This window comes from Capra hircus, chromosome 1, assembly GCF_001704415.2.
Source record: "Capra hircus breed San Clemente chromosome 1, ASM170441v1, whole genome shotgun sequence".
In the NCBI taxonomy this organism is placed as follows: Eukaryota; Metazoa; Chordata; class Mammalia; order Artiodactyla; family Bovidae; genus Capra; species Capra hircus.
Window position 1 is genome coordinate 80,611,902 of NC_030808.1, and position 22,567 is coordinate 80,634,468.

Here is a 22,567-nt window from a genome sequence, read left to right on the forward strand (position 1 = left end):
CTCCCTATGCCTCTGGGAATATAGGACATATGGAACAAGCGTGACAAGCCCAATTCCTTTTTTCAGTTCAGTTCAGTCGCTCAGTCGTGTCTGACTCTTTGCGACCCCATGAATTGCAGCACGCCAGGCCTCCCTGTCCATCACCAACTCCCGGAGTTCACTCAAACTCACGTCCATCAAGTCGGTGATGCTATCCAGCCATCTCATCCTCTGTGGTCCCCTTCTTCTCCTCCTCCTGCCCCCAATCCCTCCCAGCATCAGAGTCTTTTCCAGTGAGTCAACTCTTCGCATGAGGTGGCCAAAGTACTGGAGTTTCAGCTTTAGCATCATTCCTTCCAAAGAACACCCAGAACTGATCTCCTTTAGGATGGACTGGTTGGATCTCCTTGCAGTCCAAGGGACTCTCAAGAGTCTTCTCCAACTGCTGCTGCTGCTGCTAAGTCGCTTCAGTCGTGTCCAACTCTGTGTGACCCTGTAGACAGCAGGCCACCAGGCTCCCCCGTCCCTGGGATTCTCCAGGCAAGAACACTGGAGTGGGTTGCCATTTGCTTCTCCAATGCATGAAAGTGAAAAGTGAAAGTGAAGTCGCTCAGTTGTGTCTGACTCTTTGCAACCCCATGGACTGCAGCCTACCAGGCCCCTCCGCCCATGGGATTTTCCAGGCAAGAGTACTAGGGTGGGGTGCCTTCGCCTTCTCCGGTCTTCTCCAACACCACAGTCCAAAAGCATCAATACTTTGGCGCTCAGCTTTCTTCACAGTCCAACCCTCACATCCATACATGACCACTGGTAAAACCATAACCTTGACTAGACGGACCTTTGTTGGCAAAGTAATGTCTCTGCTTTTCAATATGCTATCTAGGTTGGTCATAACTTTCCTTCCAAGGAGTAAGCGTCTTTTAATCTCATGGCTGCAGTCACCATCTGCAGTGATTTTGGAGCCCCCCAAAATAAAGTCTGACATTGTTTCCCCATCTATTTCCCATGAAGTGATGGGACCAGATGCCATGATCTCATTTATTCCATATATTTTTATTGAACATCAATTTTGTATCAGGCAGTGGGCTACATTCTGAGGAGAAGCAGGACAGGAAAAGAAGCATAACTGGGAGAATGGGCCCATGCTTATAATGCCGCACTTCCTACACATGCTTCCCACATTCCACCCCAGGGCCTGACTCGTTCTGGCTGCAAAGGTGGGCCTTTTGAAGCAGTGCTGCTGACCTGGAATCTCTGTTCTGACATCATCTTCCTCCTTTCTAGGACCCTTGGAAAACCCTACTCTTGCTTTTGTGCATCTTACTGTGTTCCTGACTTTCTGGGTACTTATAAAACTTCCTCATGCATCCCAGGCCTCACTGGAAGAAGGAAAATCTAGGGTTTTCCCCCTTCGTTCTTCCACTTTCCCTTCTCCCTCTTTGTGTCTGTTCTTCCCTGGGTTTAGAGTCATTTATTATCTTCCCGGTGTGTGGAACATGTTCCTCTAGGCTCAGCATCATGTTTTTGTGTGTGTGTTGTGACAGACAAGCCTTACTAGTCAGATGCAAATGTACAGGTTGCTTCAGGTCTACTCTTGCAAACTGAGATCCTTGGGCCTGCATAATTGGTGTCTCCCAAGTCCTTCCTTGAAATGCAGAATCTCAGGCAATGATCCAGACCTACTGAATCAGAATCTGCATTTAAACCTTCTTGTTGTTCGGTCTCTCAGTCATGTCCGACTCTTTGCAACCCCATGGACTGCAGCACGCCAGGCTTCCCTGACCTTCACTATCTCCCAGAGTTTGCTCAAACTCCTGTCCATTGAATCAATGATGCTATCCAATGTTCTTATCCTCTGCCACCCCCTTCTCCTCCTGTCCTCAATCTTTCTCAGAATCAGGGTCTTTTCCAGTGAGTTGGCTCTTCACATCAGATGGCCAAAGTATTGGAGCTTCAGCTAACCTTATCCCCAGGCAGTCCACTTGTATGGATTGGGAACTTCAAAGAATGGAGAGTTATCATGTACTTTAGATTTTCACTCTCTTCTACGGGTTTTCAGTTTCTCTTTTTAAAATTTTGCTTTATAGTTATTTCCAAGTTTAATGGAAACTTGATCAGTGTCTGATTAATGTCATCAGGGCTCCTAACTAGAAGATGGCCCATAAACATTGGGTCCTGGTTCAGGCAGCACAGCTCACATTCTGCTGTGAACACTGAAGCTCCAGATATATCTGTTTGTTCAGACAGAGGACATCCCTGTCCCATGCAAACATGGCGTCAGAGATGCCTATGAGTAGGGCCAGATTCTCTCCTTAAACAGGCTTTGAATTTGCTCAAACACTAGGAACAATTTGGTTAAAATCTCAGAATTCTTGGCATTAAGAAACAACTTTGGACTGAAACTTCCTAAAGCAGTTGTTACGGCTAGCAACCTTGATCACACCAAAGAGCCTTCTAAACTTCTGATTTCAGGTAAAACTGTGTACTGATGGTCCTGCCTTAGTGAGTTAATATAAAATGTGTCCGTACGTTGCCAACAGCTGAGTAAGTTGACTTGTTGGGTGGAGCTCTTTAGTGTTGTCCACTTAAACAATAAGGAATATTAGCCAAGCACATTTTAGATTTTTTTTCCTCTCTACCACTTTTTTGCAATGGTTATCCAACATTTTCAGCAGCATTCTAATTTATTATTATTACTACTAATAAAACCACATTATAGAACATGGTTTCTCAACTTTGACTATATATATATGTTTGAAACTGCAGAAGCTTTTAACTTATACTGATTCTTGAGTTCCTCAAGAGATGTTGACTTAATTGGTCTGGGGTGAGGCCTGGGATTCACTGTGCTTAGGAATCCTTAGGAGATTTTAACATGCAGCCTGATTTGAGAGCTATTTTCATGGAGAAAGGGCATTATCTTCTGATTTACTTGTATTCGTGTATCCAATGACTCTGACAACTGTGTTACACTATTAGATGTGTTAAAAATAAGAGTGACTCACTTACTAGCTCTGTGTCTTTGAAAGAATCATTTAATTTCCATACACCTCAGTTTCTTCTTCTCTAAAATAGGAGTGACTTATCTGAAGGGTTATATTGTGGAGATTTAAATAAAATGCATTAGGGGCCAGGACAGTGCTTAGCACATAGCAGGTACTCAAAATAGGAGTTGTTACAGCAAAGAACTGTGGACATGGCCCTGCTTTGCACACTCAGAAATGGAGCTCTGTCTCCTGCGTCTGGAGGGGGTCTTACAGCACAGACGTGGATGGGGCGGTCTCTACTGAGGCTGTGCTCTCACACCCTCAGGCACACGTGGCCCCTGAAGTAAGATCAAGGAATGCTCTGAAGAAGCCCCTCATTGTTCTTAACTGTCTTCAAAGATGGCACAGTGCCCACTTATTCCTCAGGGAAAGGGAAACCCAGCCCTGAAATCGGTTGAGAAGAAAACAGATAAAGTATCAAAGGACTGCCAAGGAGAAAGTAATGGGTCTCAAGTTTGAGAACTAGATTTTTTCCCTTTTTTGGTTTGTTGTTTTTTTTTTTTGAAATGGAATTGTTTCCCTTTCAAAAAAAAAAAAATTATTTGATGCTCTGAACTCATAAAAACCTATAAAGGAGATTGATGTAAATGTGTGGTGAAAAACACCTCTCCTGGAAATCCAGGAGCCAGCAATCTCTTGGACTGCTTTTTTCTATTTAATTTGAGGCTAGTAGTCAAAGAATAAACATGCTTCTATCTGTTTAATTCCCTGGTGGCTCAGACGGCAAAACATCTGTTTACAGTGCGGGAGACCCGGATTCAGTCCCTGGGTCGGGAAGATCCCCTGGAGAAGGAAATGGCAAGCCACTCCAGTACTATTGCCTGGAAAATCCCATGGACAGAGGAGCCTGGTAGGCTATAGTCCATGGGGCCGCAAAAAGTTGGACATGACTGAGCGACCTCACTTTCACTTTCCTCACTTTCTATCTGTTTACTTGAATGTGTACATATGATGAGTACATGTGTGTATATGTTTATATGTAAGATAAATATATACACCTATGCATATATAGGGGCTTCCCTTGTAGCTGTCAGTAAAGAATCTGCCTGTAATGCAGGAGACCTGGGTTCAATTCCGGGGTCAGGAAGATCCCCTGGAGAAGGAAATGGCAATCCACTCTAGTATTCTTGGCTGGATAATCCCCACGGACAGAGAAGCCTGGCAGGCTACAGTCCAAGGGGTCACAAGAGTCATACACAACTTAGCGACTAAACCACCACCACCAAATGCATATATAAATTTGCATATCATACATTTAAGGATAAACCAGGATTAGCTCAATAGCACTTGAGAACCAAACAATTTCTGCGAGAATGAACTGGTGAATCTCTCAAGTGTGGCAATAGCAGGAAAAATTTAAGTGAAATCACTCCCTTGGTTCTCAGTCAAAATGCTGTCTTTATGTTACTTTTGCAGAACCCACACCAGGAAGACTCAGGCTCCAGATTTTTCATTTAAAAAAAAAAATCTGGCTACTCTGGCTGAGCTGAAAATCTCCCATTGAAATTGATTCCTAAATATAGTGTTTTCCCCAAATATTTAAGCTACTCCTAGAGTAATTTGAGTATAATGTATATGTGCCCTTAACTGAAATCTGACCTAATACTAACCTCTCTTCCATTCTTTTGCCTGAGTGACTTTTAAAAAACAGACCTGGTTCTGCTCTACTTCTGAAAAAGTTTTTAACAATTTGAAATCAGTGTCCTTAAGTAGGCATTCAGTACCCCCACAAATCTGGCTCTGACTACTCTGTCGTTCTAACTTTGCCTAAAGGTCCTGTGATGCTCATCTATCTCCATATCTTGGTTCACCCTGTCTCTTCTAAGAATACCCTGCCTGCTTCATGTCTGCCTTTCAAAACCTTACTTATTTTTTATAGCCCATCTCAAATGCCACCTCCTTCATAGGCCACCCCCAGTCCCCGCCCTAACCCTACTCCACCCTAGTTTCACTTCTTCCCTGTTCATTTTACTTCTTACCCACTCGATGCTTCCTTGAGCTTCATATCATTATCGCAGCATTAATTACATAGTGCCTTGTGTTAGCAAACATTTGGGAAGTGCTAGTGAATAGTGCTTAAGGAAAAGCAATATAGACTTTTGACCCAGACTAGACCTGAGTCAAAACCCTGACTCTTAGGTAAGTCACTTACCTTTTCTAAATTTCAGTTTTCTTCTTCTGTCAACTGAAGAAAATATTACCAACTTTGCACAGATCGGTAGGGGAGAGTATATGAGAATGTATAGTAAAGGTCCTTAATAAGGAATAACTATCATTACCACAGTTATTCAGATCCTGTCCCCAACTAGTTCATCAACAGTACCTAGCAGTGTCTTACCCTCCATAGTATTTTCTGAATTGAGTGGAAGCAACCCAAACTGATGGCATCTGTTGCCTGGATCTCACTGAGCTATTAGTTTTCCAACATCTGTTTTGAATTTCAGAGAGAAATGTCCATTTTTAGGCAAAAGCAGCATTTTCCTGTGGCATTTCAATTTGTCTCAATCCTGAAATGATTATAACTTGTGCTTGATTGAATCCAAGTCAGCAAAGTCATGAAGAACAGCCCAGCACAGGCATATCTACTTTCCATGGGCCTAAGAAAGCATAACCCTCTGTACAAAGAGCCCAAATACCAAGGAAGCCCACGTCAGCATTTAATGACATTGCCCTTTGTTTAGGTGCTTAAATTGTAGCAGTAATGGAGCTTGAGAAGCTGTTACTTATTCACAATACTGTGAGATAGGGAGAACCCAGAAATTCTGGTTTTCTTTGATGTCTAGAGCACTGGTAACTACACAGGATGCACTCAGGATGTGACAATTATTGATTGTCTTTTCTTGACTCCAAAGTCCCTTATAAAATAAAAGCCACCATTTTTTCTCTTGTAGTTTCTAAATGACTTCTTATGGAAAGCAGAATTTTTCCAAACTACATGCATATGAAGCCCGCCTCTGTTTCAGCACCAAGGACAGAACCTTGCCAGGCTTGATGCCCACCCATCCATTTAATTAACATTTTAAATGCTTTAAAATTTCTGCTCAGATGTTTATTTGATCATCTAATGTATTATTCTTCTGAGCACTAATAATGTGTCAGTTCAGTTCAGTCGCTCAGTCATGTCCGACTCTTTGCAACCCCATGAATCGCAGCATGCCAGGCCTCCCTGTCCATTACCAACTCCCAGAGTTCACTCAGACTCACGTCCATCGAATCAGTGATGCCATCCAGCCATCTCATCCTCTGTCGTCCCTTTTTCCTCCTGCCCCCAATCCCTCCCAGCATCAGAGTCTTTTCCAATGAGTCAACTCTTCACATGAGGTGGCCAAAGTACTGGAATTTCAGCTTCAGCATCATTCCCTCCAGAGAAATTCCAGGGCTGATCTCCTTCAGAATGGACTGGCTGGATCTCCTTGCAGTCCAAGGGACTCTCAAGAGTCTTCTCCAACACCACAGTTCAAAAGCATCAATTCTTCAGCACTCAGCTTTCTTCACAGTCCAACTCTCACATCCATACATGACCACTGGAAAAGCCATAGCCTTGACTAGATGGACCTTTGTTGGCAAAGTAATGTCTCTGCTTTTGAATATGCTATCTAGGTTGGCCATAACTTTCCTTCCAAGGAGGAAGCATCTTTTAATTTCATGGCTGCAGTCACCATCTGCAGTGATTTTGGAGCCCCAAAAAATAAAGTCTGACACTGTTTCCACTGTTTCCCCATCTATTTGCCATGAAGTGATGGGGCCAGATGCCATGATCTTCATTTTCTGAATGTGTCAATTCTTGGTATGATATATAAAGACTTATAGCTCTGAAGGTAGAACCAGGCAGAAGATGGGCAAGTTAATAACTATAACACTATATGACAAGTGCTGTTACAGAGTTATGTACGAGTCATGTGGAAGCCAGAGGAGGGAGTGCTTAACTGATTAGTAAAATAAGGCTTTTCAAGGGAGTCAGCATTTCAGCTGGCTACTGAGAATTGAGTGAAGTTTGCCATGCAGAAAAGAGACTCCATGGAAGAGTACACAGTGTGTTTAGAAATTTCTAGAAATGTGATTTGACATGGCTGAAAAATGGAGTGAAAGAATGGTTAAAGTAAGAGATAAGGAGTAGGCTGGATCAGATCACCAAGTACTTGTATACCGGCAAAGGGAGTTAAGCTTTATCCTAGAAAATTAAGAACTGTTTAAAGGTTTTGAGCAGAGACATGATCTAATCAGATTTGTGTTTTAGAAAGACAGTTCATACAGCAAGAGTGAAAATGTACTTAAAAAAAGAAAAAGAACTGAGAGGGCAGAAAGGCAGATAAAGGTGACATTCTTCCATGTGGTTCTGGAAATGAGGGGCTGCTCCATCATAACCAGCATTACACATGAAGGATTGACTTGGCCTAGCTCCCATTTGCTGTTTACCAATGTTTCACATATGGGTTATGTCTTTCCAGATTCTTCCAAGAAGATAAAGTATGTCTTGGCTGAATTTAATGAGGGTGGGAGCCTCAAACAATATGGCCCACATGAGGTAAGAACATTTTCATTTCAAGCCTTTAAAAACCCCATGTTCTAGCCTTTCCATAATTTGCTTAAAGTTTAGCTCACTGTGAAGAATTTGTTTCTCAACACATTTTCTCCCAAGTTTCAAGTAAGCCATTGGTGCTACCTGGAGTTATATGTTCCCCAAGTCCATATCCTGGTGGTGCAGATGGTAAAGCATCTGCCTACAATTCAGGAGACCTGTGTTCAGTCCCTGGGTCAGGAAGATCCCCTGGAGAAGGAAATGGCACCCCACTCCAGTGCTCTTGCCTGGAAAATCCCATGGACGGAGGAGCCTGGTAGGCTACAGTCCATGGGGTCATAAAGAGTCGGACACGACTGAGCAACTTCACTCTCTCACAACCTCACAAGTCCATTCACCCTTTCAGCGTCTCTTCTCTCCTCAGATCTCTTATCCTCCTCCCCTCCTCGATTCCCAGTCATCGACTGTTTTCTACGTCACTGAGAAAATAGAAACAATCAGAAGAGCTCGTCCCCAAGATACTCATCTTATATACCCACCTAGCTATACTGCTTCTCCTGTAACTGGGTCAACTCTCTGTGCTCTGATCTCATTTCAGCCCCCTGCTTGTACTCTCAATCCCATCCTCTTTGGTCCACTGACAGGCCTTGCTTCAGCAACATATTTCTCTCTTTCTCTGCCTCTGTCTCTTCCCACCAGTTTTCTCTATATATTAGATCTACCTCATCAACAAATAAACATGCTGCTATTTCTCCTATATTTAAAAAAAAATCCTCTGACTCCACTTCTCCCTCCAGCTACCACTTCGTCTCTCTCCTATCCTTTATCGCAAGTAAGCTGTTCAAAAGATGTGTCTATACTCATTGCTTCCAATTTCTCTTTTTCCCACTTTTCTGAAAGTTCTTCAGTCGGCATGTAGCCCCCACTCCTCCACTAAAACCACTAGTTGAGACAGCCAAGAACCTCCATGTGGCTATACTCAAGTCATTTTACTCAACAGCATTGGACATGATTGGTCAAATCCTCCTCCACTTTCTGCACTTGGTTTTCAGGACACTACACTCTCCTGATTTTTCTCTTACCCCTTTACTTGACATTTCCACTTGAAAATCAAATAGGAATATGAAACTTAACATAAGCTAACTGAGCTTTTTCATCTTCCTCTAAAAAACTTGTTTTTCCAGCAGTCTTTCCCATTTCAGTAAACGACAGCTCCACATTTCAAGTTATTCAGCCTAAAACTATGGAGTCATCGTTGACTTTTCTCTTTTCTGCTTTCCTCACATTTCACGGATAATTTACCAGCAACCTCCATCACTGCTACCTTCAAAATGCACCCAAATTCCAGACACATCCCGCTACATGCTCTGCTACCTCCCTGACCTGCATCGCCACCATGCTTTGCCCAGATCACTGCAGCAGTCTCCTCACTGGGCTCCCTGTTTTTGCTCTTGACCTTGAAAATCTATTCTTCACACACATGCTGAGCAGTCTGTTAAGACTGAAGTCAGATCATATCACTGCCCTGTTCCACAGTCTCTTATGGTCTGCCTACCTGGTACTAGAGTCAAAAATCAAGGTCATTACAATCTGCACCCCCACCCTACTCTCAGACCTCATCTCCTGCTAATCTTCTTCTCATTTTTCCCAGCCTCATTAGCCTCTTTGATGCCATCAAACAAGTCAAGGTCGCTTTAACCGTAATATCCATGCCTTTGCTCCGGCTTCTTCCTGCCGTGTTCCTCCCCTAGCTATTCATATCATTCATTCCGTCACCTCCTGCAAGTGCTTGCTCAAATCACCTTCTCAGTGGATGTCACGTTCTCTATCTAAATGTTAGGCCCTACTTTTCTAGCGCTTCATATCTTCCCGCTCTGCCTTATGTTCCTCCTTAGTACTTCTCACCATCTGTCATACTATATAACTTAATTATTTGTCTATCTCTTCCGTTGGAATATTTTTGTTCACTGCTATGTCCTCAGTGCCCAGAAGAGTATCTGGCTCATAGCAGGCACCCAACGAACATTTGTTGAATGAATAAGTGTATGCCAGACTTTGCTTACTTTCAAATTCAGCTTATGTAAAGTTTCCTGAGAGTCCAGCACTGTGCTGGACACTGTAGAAGACATAAAGATGAGGAAGCACAGTTCCCGGCCTCCCTCCAGAACTTACTTCCTCCTGGCAGGGCCAAGTTTGAGAACCATGACCCTGGAGTCACAGGATCTTAGTTTAGACTCCTACCTTTGCTGCAAACCAGCACTGTGACCTTGAATATTTCTTCATCTGTGAACCTCAGTTTGAGCCTCAGTTTCTTCATCTGTGAACTGAAGATAATAACAACCAAAAAGAAAGACCTTGAAGCTTACAAATGAGTGGCCTACATAAGATGATTCTGAAAAATGTCTAAGACTTTAAGGACACTGAAAATAGTGCCTATTATTATTCTCCTTCTGTTCCCTTTCCCCCAAATGTCTTAAACTCAACTCCTTCTTCCCTGGTCCTGGGTCTTTTTATGAGAGCTAATTGCAGAAAAGCTACTGATCATAAGGACAAACTTGGGAGGAGGCTGGCCGCTTATTTATTCATGTTGTCATCCTTTCAGTAGACCTTGAGTCAGTTCCTTCTCTGCTGGGTCCTAGGAGAGAATCAACAGAGCCCATACCCTAGGGGTACACCTGAGAGGTGCTTTAGATAAAATGCACCAATCACCTGAGAGTAAAGCAGAAAGAAGATTGACAAAACAGGGACCAGACTGAAAACACACCTTTCAAAGAACATTCCTGAGGACAAACCATGTAGTAAGGATGCCAAAGGCAGCAAAGACCTTGCAGCCCCCCAATTGCCATGCCTACCTCCAAAAACATAGGAACAAAGACCAACGGGGTGGGGCTGCTAATCAGCCTGTCCGCCCTGAGGCTGACGAGTAGGAGGGAACAGTTTGGTCAGGGCTGCAGAGGGTGTGAAGGCCACAGGAGCTTACAGAAGCAGGGAGCAGCTTGGCTGCTATGAGCTGGCTGCCACCCCCGCCGCTCTTTATACCCTGGCATTCCTGTGTCCCAGGGGAGCTCCATCACTCCGATTTCATTCTCTCTCACAGTGTGGCTGGCTTCAAGTAGGTATTATGTGCCAGCACGGGGTTCAGAAACAAGGGTTTAAATTCTCTTGAGCTTGATGGCTTACTGCTGCTAAAATGTCTCAACGAACAGTGAGATAGCTGTTGGAAGGGGCAGGTTGCTTAGGAAAGCGAGGCCAGAAAGAAAAGTTTGTAGGGTGGCCATGATAAGCGTACTCTTGCCCGCTGGCACCGCGTGATTCTCTGGAGAACAGAGTGCCGCTGAAGACTGAAGAAAGTAGACAGAAACAGTGAAGCCAAAAAGGCAGGGGCACCTGGTAGCATCTCAGCACAAAGCACAGCTCTGCCTCCTGCTTTATGACTTTGAGCAGGTTATGTTTCCAGAATTATTTTTTCATCCACCACATGACAGTAACAGTACCATCTCACATTGTTTTAAGACTTAAGACAGTGATCAACAGACTCTTCATCTCCTTCCTTTTTAGCCTGTAGAAGAATTAACAATTGCCTAGCTAGTTTCCACATGAAAGTCACACTTTCTGGGGAAAAAGAAAAAAAAAGAGCCTGAACAGTGGCAGTGTCTAAGATATTACTCAGGGTTCTGAGAGCTGCCAGGGTGCCACAGAGCGGTTGGTTATCTGCTTTGGGCAACCGCTTCCTACCCATCACACAATAACCAGGCAGCTACCCTGAACTTGTTCTGTACTCATAAAAAAACGTATTCTTTTGCAGCCCAGATGTCACCAAGAGTGGGCCCTAGTCACATCTCCTTGCCTGTTGAACTTGGAGTGCTTAGAGGGACTGGCAGGGAGCACAGTGTCAGCACCAGGGCCTGGACAGATAAAATGGCAGGAGCACTGGACCAGGAGTCGGGAGATGAGGCTTCTGGTTTCACTTTGCTGTGAACTGGCTGAGACAGACTAACTTCCAGAGTCTTGGTGATATAAGGCGATCAAGTCCACTCTGAGCTCTTCTGATGTGAATGCTCTGTGTTTCTGGGCTTGTTTTTACCACTTTGTTCCCCAGGACAGGGCCAGAAGTGATTGAACATGTGCTCAGTCACAACTGCTTTCTAAGTTCTAACAGTTTGTCAGTTTTTCTTCTATGGCACTCACCACTGTTGACCCTGTATTAGAATTATTTCAGTACCTTTGCCACTGAGTCTCTTAAAAGTATGGACTCATGCCTAATTCACCAGTGAGTTCCCCACTGGTGCCTAGCACTGTGTCTTGTGCCTGGGAGACTCAGTACATTGATTGAAGAGACCCCACAGTAATTGATGACAGCAAGTATACCAACTAGAAACCGAACATCCATTAAAATACTATCAGGAAATACCATGATAGGTGGTGTGGGGGATACAAAGATGATATAAGACAAATCCCTATGTTTTAGTGTGTGTGTCATGATCAACTATATATTGAGAGGGTAGCAATGTGAGCGTCCCAAGTCAGGAACCAAGGTAGAAAAGTAGAGCAATTCAGGCACAAGAGATCATCCTAGGCTTTCTGGAGGAGGTGGCATCTGAGTTGGGCCAAGAAAGTAGTTCATGTAGGTACATGAAAGCCTGGCCAGGAAAGAACACAGAGATCAGTGTGTAGAGGTACACACAGAGAATCAGAGGAGAAAAGACCAGAGTGGTCTCCGAGCTTGAAGTAGCTACAAACCTAGGTTGGAGTGGGAGTATAGTAGGGCTTTGAATCCTGAAGGACTCAAGGAGTGAACAGGATGATCCACCGGACTGCAGCAACGCTGCATATTAGATCTTCTATTTACATCTATTTTTTTCTAATTTCTATGTCTTTTATAATGTATAGTAGAGCAGCATATAACACATGTATACAATGTGTACGTGAAGATAAATGAGAGTGTGTGTTTGAAAATCTTAACAGAAGGGCACATGATTTTAAAAGTTTGGAGACAAGTGATCTCGACTCTCCCATGGGTAATTAGAGGCTGAGGAAAGGTTTTGTGTTGAGAAGCAATCTGATCAGAATTGAGCTTTGGGAAGATCAACCTGGCAAGGATGGGAAAGATGAGAGGACTCACAGATGGCGGTGGAGGCAGAGATGGCTTGGAGGGGCATTACAGTGGCCCAGATGGGATACATGAAACAGGAGTCTGAAACCAGGTATGTGAGGGCCTTCAACATTCCTTGTCAGGATGGTGGCTGATGGGCCATGGACACAAAAAAGACCTGGATATGACAGAAGTTGCAAAAGAACAGTGGAAAGAAGGAAGAGACAAGAATTGATCTCAGACAACTGGGAGTTCAAAGCTGAGCCTGGAATATTGAGAGGATAATGCTGTCACTGGCATTAACAGAAACTGCACAGTTAGAAGGCCTTCCCTTGTGGCACAGATGGTAAAGAATCCGCCTGCAATGCAGGAGACCTAGGTTCAATCCCTGGTTTGGGAAGATCCCCTGGAGGAGGGCATAGCAACCCACTCCAGTATTCTTGCCTGGAGAATCCCCATGGACAGAGGAGCCTGATGGGCTAGGGTCCACAGGGTCGCAAAGAGTCAGACACGCCTGAGCAACTAAGCACAGCACAGCAGCACAGTCAGGAAGAGGAGCCAGTTTAAGAAAGAATCTAATGGTAGTTTACAGCTTGAGATCTTCTGGTCCAGCCCTACATAGTTTGCTGAAGAAAAACCCAAGGAGGAAAATGTGGTGGACCTTATATTAGTCACAAGGTCTCCTGAATCTTACACTGGTCTTGTTTGAAGATCTTCCAGCTTTGGTTTTTTAAGAGCATTATGTAAGACTTTAACTGAATTTCATTTTTATTAAATCATTTAGAACACTCTATTTTCCAGAAATATTTTATGCTGATAGTTTTCAATTTGAGGCCAACCCAGAAAAAGTTAACAGAACATTTTGGAGCTCAAAACTATATTGTTAAACGGTACTTGTTGATTAAAATGTGTAAAAGAAGGACAATGCAAAAAAAAAAAAAAAGAGCCTTTTAAAATAAATTAATAATAAAGATGAGAAAATCTAAAAAAAGATCATTGAATTTGTAACCCTCAAGAGAGGAGATTCAGAGGTAATGCACTGGAATCCAAGTTGAATGGATTAAGGAGGGGAGGAGAAGTGTGAAGGGGATGGGAAGAAGCACAGGCTAGTAGCTCAAGCCATCAATAATTTCTTTGGAAGAGTGGTCTGAACGTGTTCACAGGTAGAGAAGCAGGTGCTGGGATATGCCATAAGAGACAGAGAAGGTAAAATCCAGGGTCACATTGGGTGGGTTCCACTTGAAAAGTAGGAGAAGATTTTGCCATTGTGAACTGGGAAAACAGCAGAGGATGTGCAAGGAAGAGACATTCTGAAGTGCTGAGGTAGTGGAGACAGGACAGAAAGGGTACAAAATTCAGGAAAGGCAAAGAGAGAGACGGAGGCTGAGAGCTATCCCAGAAATGTGAGTCCACCACTTGCTTGGAGATCCTTCCTCTGGTAAGAGCCCTCATTATCCTCTGTCCAACCAAATCAGGCTTCCTCCGCTCTGCCAGGGAGATATTTGAACTGCCCACCCTGAGGCTAAAGAGAAGCCACCTTGCAAGCGCCCTCCCAGTGTGGTCCAGAGAGCACTGCTTGTTTTAAGGACCAAGACTCAGTATCGCAAACCTGATGGTGCATGTGCCAGCCAGCTCCTGGTTCTGGGAAGACTCTCAGATCTTCCAGAAGAGACAAGGGGTTAAATGCTATTCACATTTTCAGGGAAAGCCAAGTAGCCTCCCAAAAAGGGATTTTTATCGCTATTGTTCACAAAAGCCTGCACAGCGGATCTTGGAGCAGCGCTTCCTCAGATGATTTCCAGGAGCATCTGCCGATTTGATGAAAAATCTGATGCCATCAAAACCCAAGCCAGTGATGACTCACTGCGGGCTGTTGTTGTCGGGCGTTTGCTGAGAGCAGCAGCTCTTTCTGGCAGTCCTCCCAACCTGGGACCAGAAGCCAGGCAGCACTGGGCAACATACAGCAAGGAGAGGTGCTAGTTTGGGGCATGTTTCTTGGTTCTACCTTCTGTCCTTGGCATCCTGTTCTTCTCTCCTGGAGCCTGAAACCTTCACAAGGACATGTTTTGAGAACAAATGAGCCAGACACACACCCTCCCCTGTTATCTTGAGGTTTCTCCAAAGAAGGTCAATTATGAAAGTAATGAAAGATGGAGCCTGTCCCCTTTTTATTTTCTGGGACCTGAATCCTCAGGAATCACATCCCTCACAGTGTAAGCGAAAAATTGACATACCACAGAAGAGCGATTGCTCTCCATTGTGTTTTCAACTATATCCTTCTTCATCTTTTTTTAATTGAAGTACATCTGATTCATGACATTATATTATTGTCATGTGTGCAGCATAGTGATTCAATATTTTTATAGGTTATGCTCCATTTAAAGTTATTACAGAATAATGGTTGTGTTTCCCTGTGCTCTACACTATATCCTTGTTGCTTATTTATTTTATACATAGTAGTTTGAACCTCTTAATCCCATGCCCCTGTCTTGCCCTCCTCACTTTCCTCTCCCCTCTCTCCTCGTCTTCAAATTAACTAGGATTCCAGGGCACTGACCTAGTCCTGCTCATCAGAGTCAAGATCCTCATGTGGGGCTGGACTCAAGCAGGGCCCTCATTCCCAGGGCTCACTCTCCATTGCCCTCTTTTCTGCCTAAACTTAGACAAGTCTTGTTACAAAAGCCTGCTGTGGATTCGTGTCCTACCAAGCCCCAACATATAACCACCAGTTTTTTCTCTTTCTTACATCCTACCCCTACTCCCTGTACCTGTCTCTCTATCACACGCTGAGCCTTTTCATTCCTGCCCCCAACAATCACTCCACTCCCTCCAACTTGCCTTTCCACTGCCAGCTCCCCAATTCCTCCTTCTTCTCTCCCCACTCACTTCTCTGTCTTTTCATGTCTCTCCACTGACATTTCCCTCTTTATCCCTTCTCAGCCAATCAGCTATGATGTCTTCAAGCTGTTCATGAAGGCATACCTGGAGGTAGACCTTCCTCAGCCACTGAGCACACACCTCTTCCTGGCTTTCAGCCAGAAGCCCCGACAGGAGACCCCTGAGCACCCAAAGGAGGGAGCCAGCAACAGTGAGGCCAGTGGCGCAGGTACCTGGACCAGCATCCCCGAGACGGAAGGGAGATTTTGCAGCTCTGACCCGCTTGCCACAGGCTCAGGCTGCACTCGCAGAGGATCCCTTGTGCATGGTAACTTCCCTATGGGGAGGAGGAGGGAATGGGGATCAAGGAACCAGGACTCCTGCCCTCTCAGGAAGTCCTGTCTGACAGATCTCTCATAATGCCTGCCACTCAGAATCAGAGACGAGGATGGGGAAGAGGAGGCATAAGGTAAAGTATGGCAGTGGGGGTGGGTCTTCCACAAAAGTTGCCAGTTCCTGGGGAGCACAGTCAGCTTGTGTGCCCTGAGGGTGTTAGCGCAGGGGAAGGTGTGGTTACTGCCTTTCTGGAGTTTGGGCTGTAGCAGGGAAGACACAGCCAACTCCAGTAAGTGAGCATGAACCCAGCAGACACCAGAGACACTGGTATACCCCAAGAGATCCAGACTTTGTGGGGTCTCCTACCTCCCAAAATACCTAGAGGACAGGGGCTGGTCATGATATCTTCTTTTTATTCCCCAGATTCCAACATACAGAATGCAGAGAATGGTGCCAAAGCAGACGAGGCTTGTGCCCCTGATATGGGTGAGTCTTTGGGGGAGGAGAGGGCAGAACCTCATTCCTGGGGGGCACGGGGAAATCTGACTAGCAATTTTGTCTCCATGTAACAGTATACCCTTGAAAAGGTCTCATCTACTCAGAAGGGCAGGTCAGGACTTCCAACAGCTCATTAGATGTTTACTTCTGATGGATCTGCCTAGCCAAAGGGTTGAGGGGGAAGGAGAATGTGTACAATGGGAGTTTGGGAGAAGGGGAGCGGAGAGAGAGAGCCAGAGCCAGAGAGTGTATGTGAAGAAGTGGCTCTAGGGCTGAGGTGGAGACGACGCTATCGTGGAATGGCTAAGAGCGGGCAGGGCGAGAAGGCGAGAAGAGGCTTGGTTGATTTCCAACAATATCCGCATGCACGCGTTTGAAAAGTGGAGGGAAGCAAGAGGAAGCCGGCTAACATTGTTCTGACGATCCGTTTGCCAGGCATCTGCTTTAATTGCATGTCTCACCTCAGCCTCTGTAATCACGCCACTTCACACACTGAACTGAGGCGTTAAGAGATTCCATACCACTGTGTGACTGTGGATCTAGAGATTCAACCCAGGATTGTTCAGACCCCAAGCTGCTGCTCTTTCCTACACTGAGAGAGGAAGCAGTGGTCTCTCCTGAGATGCCTAGACTAAGGTTTGTCTCCACATAGAGGCACCAGTCTGCTTAGGTCCTAAGGGAATGATCAAGGCTGCACTCCCCGTGGGGCCACTGCCCTCAATGCCTGGCTGGCTGTGCACCGGCTCTTGGGTCATGATTGATGGAGAACCTTCCCTGGCACATTTATCAAAGGGAGGCCGTTCCTCCGTTAACAGGCACTGTCCCAAGGGCAGAAGCTCCTAGGAAAGAAAATATTATCCTCCTTGACCTCTGTTCTAAGATACAATACAAATTTCCTGGGTACAATCAATTCAAGCTGGGTCAGACAATAAGACTATTGGCTAAGAATCTGGACTTTAGAGGTAGAGTTCTTGGGTTTGAGGCCAAGCTCTGACAATATCTATCTCTATAACCTTGGGTATGTTTGGATCATGTCTCTGGGCCTCAGTTTACCCATCTGTAACATGAGATGACAGTAAGTGTTAATACCGAGGTTAAGTGAGTTATGTGTATAAGATGCTTACCATAGTGCCTGGAACAGAGTAAATGTTCAACAATTATCATTCAGGCCACTCTCCAGAAAGTCACCCTATTCTCAATTCATTGTGTCTGCCAGAATCTCTTTCAGTCTATACCCTCAGTCTCCAAATGTATCCACTGGGCATCCCCTTTGCATGGAAGGACCCTTAGGGACTGTCTTCTTCCCAGGTTGCTCTTGGACTAAGGGAGACAGACCTTTTTTCCTTTGCATTATTGTTTGGAAAAGATTGATACACATTGGTGAACTCCAGCTCTTAAGATATGCCCAACGGATAAAGAATGCAGTTTTAATGTATCTATCTACTTACCTACGTACCTAGCTATAGTCCATGGGGTCACAAAGAGTCAGACACAACTGAGCAACTAATACTTGCAAACCTACCTAGATATCTATCTAAATACATACATACCTGGCAGGATAGATAAAAGATAACGCAGAATGAGAACTGTCTGTAACAGGGACCTAGGATGAGAGAATTTCTTTAAGCAGATGCTAGATGTAGGTCTGATCTTTTTCTCTAGTCATGGCAAAAAGGGCAGCTAGAGGATTATAGAAGTTTCAATGTGTCACTGAAGGACTGATGAGATCAAACACTCACTCCAGATGGAAAGCAGAACATGGTTGGGAAAGGAGACTTGCCTCTGGACCATAAACTAATCAAATTCCAGGCTTCTCCTAGAGCTTCAGAAAGCGAAATTAAGAATATCGCTGCCTTCCTGAGGTCTTCACGGCCAGCAGCAGGGCAAGACTGCCAAGTTTAGCTCACCCACTCCTCTGCCCAGCATCTCACTCAGGCGTGCTAGGTCCAGGGCCCACTGGTCAGAATGGATAGGTCATGAGTAAATCTTAAATCTTATGTGGAATAGAGAGATCATTTTATGATATAAATCATTCTATTCTATGGTAGAAAGAAAAGCTTCAAACTGGAAGCTTTGAGATTCTAAACTCTCAGCAAGAAAATCAACTAAGAAAGCTGTCTTCTTTACCCGGACTCTTTGTCCAGAGATTTTCTTAGTCCAAGTATCAGGAACTTCAAGAGGAGCCTGAGAGAAGTTACATTCATTCCCTGAGGTTCCAGATTGTCTGGACAGGGTTTTGTTTCTGTGGCTGAAGTTTCTAAGAACTTAGTGAGGGCTGTCATTATGTGATATCTGAGTAAATATAACCAATGACGATAACAGAGGGTGGCTGGCTTATTTGACCACCATGCTTATTTGCTATATTTGTATCATTTTGAGTCTCAGAGTAACGTCCAGAGGAAATTCTTCTCCTGGAGAAGTGATTTGTCAGGTACTGCTTTCTTCTGCAGAGAGAATACTAGCCTCCTGTGGTTCAGTCATGAAAGGGAGGTTGTCTGACTGCTGGCCCAGGGCAATGTACAACGTTTTTTCATCTTTTGAGACTTGAGATTTTAAGTAGCAAATTCTTTTCCTGTTGGGCCACCTTCCACAAATGTCTTAATTAGATGCCCCTGTTCAGCAGAAACAAGAATGTAGGGACAGGTGGACACCACAGAGAGGGGCCTCTGCCAACAAGAAAGAGCCAAGTTCTGGAGTCACTTTAGATCAGGCCATCTGTTGAAAATTTCACCCTTTTCCTGGTGCCCCAGCAGAAGCCAAAGAAACTTAATTCTCTTTTGATGTGGCCTGTGTAGACCTACCTGATCAAGCTCCAAGCTCAGTTCTACAACCACCCACTTTAATTATTCATTCCTGGAGCCAGGTGGGGGCGTGGCTGGATCCATAAGCATAGCAGAGAGGGCCTTTCACTGAGTCCAGAGGTCAGCTCAGGGCCTCGAGCAGCCTGTCCTTCTCAGAGTGTCAGCTCAGGAAAGGCTGATCTCACCCCTCCCTGAGTGCCCAGGACAAAACGGGATAAACAGCGTAAACTTCATTCTCCTGGTTTTTATTTGCTTCCTCAGGCAGTTGAGATGGTTCAGCAGCTTGGACTATTGGAGTCTCAAGGAAAATCCCTCCATTTTTTAATTTAGAAGTAACACAATGTAAAAAAAAATTTTTTAAGAGTATAGGAAATGAAAGAAACAACAAAATCATCTAAATCTTCCAGTGCTAAACACACACACACACCCACACACACACATACACACACACACACACACACACACACACACCCCACCCACCCCACTACACCTCTATTCTTGTAGGGGTCTTTTTTTCCATAAATTTTTTATAGAACTGGAATTAGATTGTATATATATGATTTTGGATCCAGATTTTTTACTTAGCATTATATTCAAAATCACTTTTCATGTCATTCACAACTTTTGTTAAACATCAATTTTAATACAAGTCTGTCTTTTAACAGATGAGAAGACTGAGGTTGGGTGTGGGGAGTAAGCCTACTTTTACAAGATCGTACATCATTTAGCACAAACCCAGGTTTCTGCTTAGTCTGGTATCCTTTCCACATTGCCCAGCTGGAAGGCATGAAGTAATGGAGAGACTTAGAAAGAAGGTGGAACAAGTCAGCTCTGCCCAAGAACCATCACTAAGAAGGGAGTGTGATGTGGCATCTGGATGGAACCTCTGTGCTCTGAAGAGGGTAGTCCCTGAGGGATGTGCTCAATGGCTGTGGGTCAGGGGTATTTCATGTAAGGTAGCATGAGCAGGTGCGACACCACTGGGACCGTATGCCACTCAATCCTTCTGCACCCCAGCATTTCCACTGCTGGACTGAACAGTAGGCCAAACTGAGGACTTAAACAGTGGCTCAAGATCCAGTCACAGCTCTGGTAACCAAAATGTCTTTGCAAAAGGATAATGTTAGTGTTTTTAACTGAAGTATGGTTGATTTATAATACTGTGTTAGTTTCAGGTGTATTCAGGTGTATAAAGTGATTCAGATGTATATTTTTTCAGATTATTTTCCATTATAGGTTATTGCAAGATACTGGATATAGTTTCCTGTGAGTGCATGTGTGCTAAGACACTTCAGGCATGTCCAACTCCTTGCAACCTTATGGACTGTAGCCCACCAGGCTCCTATGCTTTCCCAACACCACTTGCTAAAGAGACTATCTTTTCTCCACTGTATATTCTTCTGTCCCTTATTGAAGATTAATTAGCTTCAAGTGAAATGAAGTGAAGTGAAGTTGCTCAGTCATGTCCAACTCTTTGAGACCCCATGGACAGTAGCCTACCAGGCTCCTCAGTCCATGGGGTTTTCCAGGCAAATATACTGGAGTGGGTTGCCATTTCCTTCTCCAGGAGATCTTCCCGACCCAGGGATTGAACCTGGGTCTTCCTCATTGTAGGCAGACGCTTTACCGTCTGAGCCACCAGGGAAGTCCTCAAGTATATGGGTTTATCTGAGGGCTCTCTATTCTGTTCCATTGATCTGAATGTCTGTTCTTGTGCCAATACCGTGATGTTTAGATTACTATACCTCTGAAGTCCTGGAGGGTCATGCCTCCAGCTTTACTCTATTTCCTCAGGATTGCTTTGACGATTCTGGGTCTTTTGTGGTTCCATCTAAGTTTCAGTATTATTTGTTCTAGTTCCATAGAAAATGTCATGGGTAATTTGTTAAGGATCACATTAAATCTATAGATTGTTTTGGGTAGTGTGGTGATTTTAACAATATTAATTCTTCCAATCCAAGAGCATGGAGTATCTTTCCATTTCTCTGAATCATCTTCAGTTTCCTTTGGGCTTCCCTGGTGGCTCAGAGGTTAAAGTGCCTGCCTCCAATGTGGGAGACCCAGGTTCGATCCCTGGGTCAGGAAGATCCCCTGCAGAAGGAAATGGTAACCCACTCCAGTATTCTTGCCTGGGAAATCCCATGGACGGAAAAGGGACTGTAGGCTACAGTCCATGGGGTCGCAAAGAGTCGGACTCGACTGAGCGGCTTCACTCATCAATGTTTTATAGTTTTTACCTCCTTCGTTAGGTCTATTCCTAGGTTTTTAATTGAAATTTCAAATGGGATTTTAAAAAATTTTTCTCTTGCTGATATTTCATTTTTAGTGTAAAAAAATGCAACAAATTTCTGTGTATTAATTTTGTGTCCTGCTACTTTACCAAATTCATGTATTAGTTCTTATAGGTTTTGCATGAAGCCTTTAGTGTGCTCTATGTCCATGGGGTTGCAAACAGTCGGACACGACTGAGCGACTTCACTTTCACCCACTCCAGTGTTCTTGCCAGGAGAATCCCAGGGACAGGGGAGCCTGGTGGGTTGCTGTCTATGGGGTCGCACAGAGTCAGACATGACTGAAATGACTTAGCAGTAGCAGTATGTAGAGTATTGGGCTTCCCAGGTGGCTCAGTAAAGAATCTGCCTGCCAATACATGAGGCTCAGGAGACATGGGTTTGATCCCTGGGTCAGGAAGATCCCCTGGAGAAGGAAATGGCAACCCACTCCAGTATTCTTGCCTGGGAAATCCCATGAACAGAGGAGCCTGGCAGGCTTCAGTCCATGGGGCTGCAAAAGGGTTGGACATGACTGAGTGGCTAAACAACAACAGTGTAATAAAGTATTACATTATCTCCACGTAATTTTGTTTTAAAACAGCTTTCTTGAGGTACAGTTGGCATAAAATGAATTATATACATTTAAAATGTACAGTTAGTAAGGTTTTATGTCTGTATTCATCAATAAAATCAGCACATACCAATATAACGAAGTTATTCATCAGCCTCAAAAATTTCCTTCATAGTCTCTTTTTCCCACCCTCCTTATATGTACACTTCCATTTCTATACAGCCATTGATCTGCTTTGGGTCACTATAGACTAGAGTGCATTTTCTCGATTTTTTATGAATAGATTGATACTGTATGTACTTTTTCCCATCTGGCTTCTTCCATTCAGCATAATTTAAAAATTCATCCATGTTGCTCGGTATATCAATAATTAACATATTTTTACTGTTGACTAGTATTTTAGTATACAGGTAGATATTCCACAATTTGTTTATCCATTCATTTATCAATGGACATTTGGGTTATTTCCAGCTTTGGGCTATTAAAAATAAAATGAATATTCATATACAAGTCTTCATACAGACAGCTTTCATTCCTTTTGAGTAAAGAGCTGGAAGTAGAATGTTTAGGAGTA

The 22,567-nt window shown here is 44.1% G+C and overlaps 1 protein-coding gene across 1 annotated transcript in view; it reads left to right on the forward strand.

Moving 5' to 3' along the window:
- The window catches only part of DGKG (diacylglycerol kinase gamma), a 159,475-nt gene continuing 139,158 nt past the window's right edge, over positions 2,251-22,567 (forward strand). Inside the window, exons 1-4 of the mRNA XM_018050170.1 lie at positions 2,251-2,272; positions 7,475-7,551; positions 15,578-15,743; positions 16,274-16,336. Of these exons, the coding sequence (XP_017905659.1) occupies positions 2,251-2,272; positions 7,475-7,551; positions 15,578-15,743; positions 16,274-16,336 (328 nt within the window). The remainder of the gene's footprint in view (positions 2,273-7,474; positions 7,552-15,577; positions 15,744-16,273; positions 16,337-22,567) is intronic.